Raw genomic sequence first — 5,677 nt, forward strand, 5'->3', positions numbered from 1 at the left:
TCAGTAGCAGGGGGGCTGCTCACTCTGTCTGGGCTTTAGGTGAACTCACCCGCACTGGCCACAGCAAAGCCCCTACTTGAGATGGCGATGGGGCAGCAACGAATCGTGCGTGAGAATAAGTTCTATTTTATTATTTCTACTTTTGAAAGGAGCAAGGCAGAGGAATCTCTAGGGAAGCTCAGAAAAGGCCGCCCGCTCCACGCAGAAACCCTAGTGCCTTGACCGCGGGGACCCCCAACTTGCCCAGCGCAACCCTATGAAACCCTTTAGTGCGCGATCCGCCTCGAGTGCGGGTTTTACCATCTCAAACTCAGGCCCAGAAGACCAGCGGTCCCTCTGCCTTTCAAATGCTCCCCTCCGAGAAAGGGGCGAGCAGGGCAGTGGTGGTCCTCCTCGGCCCTCCCGTCCATGCTTAGCGGACCTCCTTTTTCTCGCTGCTCTGCAGGAGCTCCGTCATGAAGGAAATGTAGACAATGGCCAAGCGGAGGGTCTCAATCCTAGACAGTCTCTTCTCGTAAGCGAAGGTGGGCACTTTCCTGCGCAGCTGATCGAAAGCCTCGTTTAGGTTGAACATCCTCTTCCTCTCGCGAATGTTGGCCGCCTGGCGCTGAGCGTAGGTGATGACCCTTTTCCTTTTGGGGCGGCCCAGCAAGGATGCCACTCTCTCGCGTTCCTCTCCCTCCTCTTCCTCCTCCTCCCGGTCCACAAAGACCACTTCGCCTCCTTCTTCCTCCTGATCTGTTTCCGCAAATTGCAACAGCCTCCTGGGTCTTCTCTCTCTGAACCCCAGTGTTCCGTCCCCAAAAGGGACCCCAGGTGGGAAGTCGCAGAGGAGTGGATGTCTCGGAGAGGCCAAAGAGAGATCTGCGACGAAGTTCAGCATGGTAGCGTCCAGGCAGCTCTCAGGATAGGTGGCCATTGCTCACTGACTGTGCCATTGGTTTTCCTGCGGCGGATGGGGCTTCTTAATGGCCTTGACTCTTCAGGTGCATCTTCACCAAACGCGGAGAATTAAAGACGCTTTTCTGGAAACTGATAGAAGATGACCAGCTTGATCACTCATAGAAGGCTCAAGGCAACAGGCTTTCGGGTTCTAAGAATTTTTCCTCTGCAGTACCACGCAGGGCAGTTCCTTCTTGGCAGCAACCCCCAGTTTTTACCTGCTGTGCTTTTTTGTGTCTGGTCTCACCCCTGTATCCAACCAAGGTTCTCTTGGTTCCTGATTCCTTGTAGGTCTTTAATTTCGGTTCGGATCTTCAAAGCCCAAATCTTTCCACTGCGATGGCTTCTCCTTGGCTTCAGGGTAGGAGCCCTGAATCTTGCCGCCATTTGCCAATCGATACGAAGCAAGTGCTTGCGCTTTTAATGATGTCCAGAAGAGGGGCCCTTCCAGCCAGGGGTCGAGGGGAGCTGTTTGTCTGGTATCCCAGTGCAGCGGCTGGTGAAAGGCAAGACCTCCCATTAGCTTAAGTAAGCATGACCAGGGGGCCCGGGCGCATTCCCCAGTGTCTCTGTTGGAACCAGTGTTTTCTCTGTTTCTAGGGCATCGCAAACAACTCACTGCCTGGTTACAGACCCAGACTTCTGAAGTCGGCTTGGACACAATCAGCCTGACAATTGTGATACTTGACTTTACTGTCCCTGGCCTTATTCTCTACAGTGGAGGGCTGTGTTCGAGGGAAAAAGTTATGGTGATAATGAAATAAAAATAATGGAGACTCGGAACATTTGCTGCATGTATACTGTATGATTACTCCTTAGGGGACAAAGCAGCTCCGTGCTCACGTGGTGTCCCCACCTCCCTCCCTCCCCGAACCCGCAAGTCTCTTTTCAAAAACACGATTTAGCTTCAATAATCCAGAGACCCTCTCACCCTCTGTAGAGGAGTCGGTCTTCGAACTTTTAAATTGCCAGTCTAGTATTTGTTCTTGAACAAAGAAAAATCCAACACTTTGATCTGTGCCACCCCCCTTCCGTTTGCACGCCGCAGTAAGGCAGAATTATACCTTACTGAATTCTTCTTAAGGGAAAGTCGGAGGCTAGCCACAAAATTGCAAGAGATTGTAAATTTGATACATTAAGAATGAAATTTTACTGATTTTTGTATATCCCGAATTTTTACAGAAACTCTATTTTCCAGTTTTTTTTGTTGTTGTTTACTGATGGCTGTAGTTAACCAAGCAAGGTTGAGATCTGTAAAAGCACACAGATGCAAACAACGCGCTGAAGAACAACTTCAGTGATAGATAGGTCACAAGAAACAGCAAGCGCCAAATATCTAAGCGGAGACTTTTTGATTTCAGGGAGAAGCGCTCGGTACATTGGACAGCTCCCAGAACCCCCATTTCCAACCTCTCTCTTCTCTCTTTACCACACCTCCCAGCGGGTGACCCAAGCAAGGGTTCCTAGTGCACGGGGTGGTTATAGGCAAAAGCAATAATAAAAGGAAAAGATTTTTCAGTTTCTACTACAAAAAAATTTTAGTGTGGTTTAAATGTTAATATATATATTTCCACGTTTTATGCTCTTATGTATCAGTTTAAATACTTTTTTTAAAAATGCAGCATACTGCTTTGAGCTTATTTTCTCTATGGTGTCCTCAGCATCTGAGAAAAGGAGACAGAGACAGAGACCCACATGGGAGCACCGGACAGAAATCTCAAGGTCCAAATCAGGAGCAGAAGGAGACAGAGCACGAGCAAGGAACTCAGGACCACGAGGGGTGCACCCACACACTAAGACAATGGGGATGTTCTACTGGGAACTCACCAAGGCCAGCTGGCCTAGGTCTGAAAAAGCATGGGATAAATCCGGACTAGCTGAACATAGCGGACAATGAGGAATACTGAGAATTCAAGAACAATTGCAGTGGGTTTTTGATCCTACTGCACATACTGGCTTCGTGGGAGCCTAGGCAGTTTGGATGCTCACCTTATGAGACCTGGATAGAGGTGGGCAGTCCTTGGGCTTCCCACAGGTCAGGGAACCCTGATTGCTCTTCGAGCAGATGAGGGAGGGGGACTTGATCGGGGGAGGGGGAGGGAAATGGGAAGCGGTTGCGGGGACGAGGCAGAAATCCTTAATAAATAAATAAATTTAAAAAATAAAAATAAAAAAAAATGCAGCATACTCTTGAATTGTTTTTGTTTGTTTGTTGTTTGTTTTGATCCCCAGATCTGGGGTCTACTTCAAAGTGTCCTTCTTTAATAGGGTTCCCTTTTCTCCTGTTTGAATTTACATTTCATTCCCTTACCGACATTGTGATAATTCTTCTAAGAATCTACGTTTCCCCGAGACATGCTAAAGGGAAAGGGATTTTTGTTATGGTTGCCCACTTGGTTTGTTTCAATTTTATTAAAGAATGAATGAAAAAAATCAGAACAAAGTGTGTATCTCGGTTGCTGAAGAGCTTCTGCAGTATGCAGGAATCCCTGGGCTTGATTCCCAGCACCACAGAGACTGCATGTGTGCCCTTATGTTATTGCTGAACGGTTTTGATGACTGTCCCTTTGCAGAGGTTGGAATCTTAGATGTGGGTCTTTCAGTGATCTCTTGTGAAAGAAGCTATTTTCAGCATAGACCAAGTCATCATTTTTAATTCTTTCATTGTCTTTAGACTGTTTAAAAAATCTTCACATATTCCACTATCACAAAGTTATGCATTTTTCCTCGAAGCTTATTTTTTGTTTTCATTAAAAGGAACCTTCATATGTTAAACCAATAATCTAGTCATGATTTTGGCATTTTATGGGTAATAGAGGGTGTGGTCTAGATTTCTTTACTTTTATTTAGGTATCCAGATGGAACAACACCATTTACTGAAGAGATCATTCTTGCTAACCTTATTTTTCTTTTTTTAATTAGAGTATTTCTGAACTACCTGGGTTGTCGGGGACCAGACTCAACAAACATTACCTCTTGCCAGGGTAAAGGCATGGGGATTTAGAAATATAGTAAAGAATGTGAAGTTGTGCATAAAAATAATAAAGCATAGAAATACATGGAATAGTATGAGGAGGGAATTTCCATGAGTCCTGAAAATTTGCCTGTGTTTAATTTCCAACTGCTTAAAATACCCTTGACTCCAAAAGGTAGGAGTAAGACAAAAGACTGCACTAACACGATACAAGGAAATGAGCGTAGTAACTGAAAGTTGCAAGCTGCATTCATAGTTAATTATTCTGTTACTAGAACAAAACAAGTCACCCTAGACCAAAACCCTCTAGGCAAACCACTTCCAGGGTGGAATCCCAAGTTATCTCCATAAAGGGAACTGGAACTTAGTTGAATCCTTAGACTCTTGTTTGAGGCAGGAACAATCTACTTCTCTGTTCCTGGAGCACAAGATTTGGGAATTAGCCACAGCAGTTGACAATAACCTTGAGAGAGCAGAACCCTCTGGTCAATGTCTAGGCAGGGCCTTTGTTTTGAGCACAATAACCTTGAAGGAACTAGAAACAAGTTCCAACTCTCCCACCTTTGGTCAACGTGGACCAAGCTCATAATTTCAGGCCTCCACACTGGGTGTTCTTTTATTACAGGGTAAGAGATTCATGTTTCTACTTAAAAGGGGAATTTGCTATTGCATATAGAATGCAAATTCAAATAGGACTAAGGCTCCCTTTCAATGCTGGTCATCAAGAATTGACGAGCCTTTTCTCCAGTGGGGAAGAATTTGGTTTTCTAGGCCACAAACTCTTTTTGCCACCACTCAGCATGGAAGCAAGAGGACAAGAGACAAATGCAGAAGCTCAAACACAGCTGTTGCTGCTGCGATCTGGATCTGCAGAGCTCCCAGAGGCTCATATGGTTAAGCTTCTTCTCCAGCTTGGTACTTTTGAAAGGTGGTAGAAATTTTAAGAGGTAGAAAATTTAAGAGCCTTCTGAAATGTTTTAGATCATTATGTATGTGGCCTTTAAGTGGATTCATGAGCCCCCCCCCCATCTATTTTTTTTGTTGTTGTTGTTTTTCATTATTGGCCATGAATTAGGCAAACCTGTTCTATCATTTGCTCCACGCGATGTTGCACGATCCCATCACAATGTCCTAAACCGTTATTCTACGTAAGTTGTCTCAGGTTGTTACAGTAACATAAAGGTGACCAGCATAGATGAATTCTCTAAAGCTTTATATACAAAACTAGACAGTGGCCTAGGCTTGCTTCCTCTTGCCCTGTGCCAAACCCGTGTGTGTCCTCACTGACATACCTAAGGGCAGGCTTGCTAAGATGAATGTGGAGCTGTCCAGGCTGTATTTGCAACTGAACCTGTAGTTTCTGTTAGAGATTTCTGGAGGTGCACAGAGCAGGAGAGGAACCTGCACAGGAACGACGATGAGCACCCACGTTTCAGCCACTGACTGCAGAGTCAGCATCTAAGGGCTTGTTCCTAAGACTATCACTACCCCGAAGGTCTGGCTGTCTTACAGATAAGTAGGAGTCTGGGAGGAACAGGCTAAGTTCTAAAGCAAGCTTTTGCTTTTGAAGTGTTTCTCAATGTCAAGAATCTCACTGTCTAGTTCATCTAAACCAGCGAGGTAGGTAGCTGTTGAGGGGGCTTATCCTTCCCACCAGCACCATCCTAAAGTTGCTCACTTTCCTGGGGTTCACTAAAGCCACTGCCACCTAGAAATGAATTTGCCTGTATGTCAGCACATGTCTGGTTCCTTACCTTTGTG

General features: G+C 45.5%; 1 protein-coding gene across 1 annotated transcript; it reads right to left on the reverse strand.

Moving 5' to 3' along the window:
• Nucleotides 1-401: 401 nt before the first annotated feature.
• On the reverse strand, nucleotides 402-1,176 carry Ferd3l (Fer3 like bHLH transcription factor). The gene is made up of 2 exons (XM_041657923.1): nucleotides 1,161-1,176; nucleotides 402-1,025 (listed from the first exon to the last, which is right to left on the reverse strand). Exon 2 carries the CDS (start codon nucleotides 917-919, stop codon nucleotides 413-415), a length of 507 nt encoding a protein of 168 aa, XP_041513857.1. The 5' UTR covers nucleotides 920-1,025; nucleotides 1,161-1,176; the 3' UTR covers nucleotides 402-412.
• Nucleotides 1,177-5,677: the final 4,501 nt, after the last annotated feature.

The sequence above is a fragment of the Microtus oregoni genome, unplaced genomic scaffold, assembly GCF_018167655.1.
Source record: "Microtus oregoni isolate MIOR12 unplaced genomic scaffold, Mior012 000009F_ref0000495, whole genome shotgun sequence".
Classification (NCBI taxonomy): Eukaryota; Metazoa; Chordata; class Mammalia; order Rodentia; family Cricetidae; genus Microtus; species Microtus oregoni.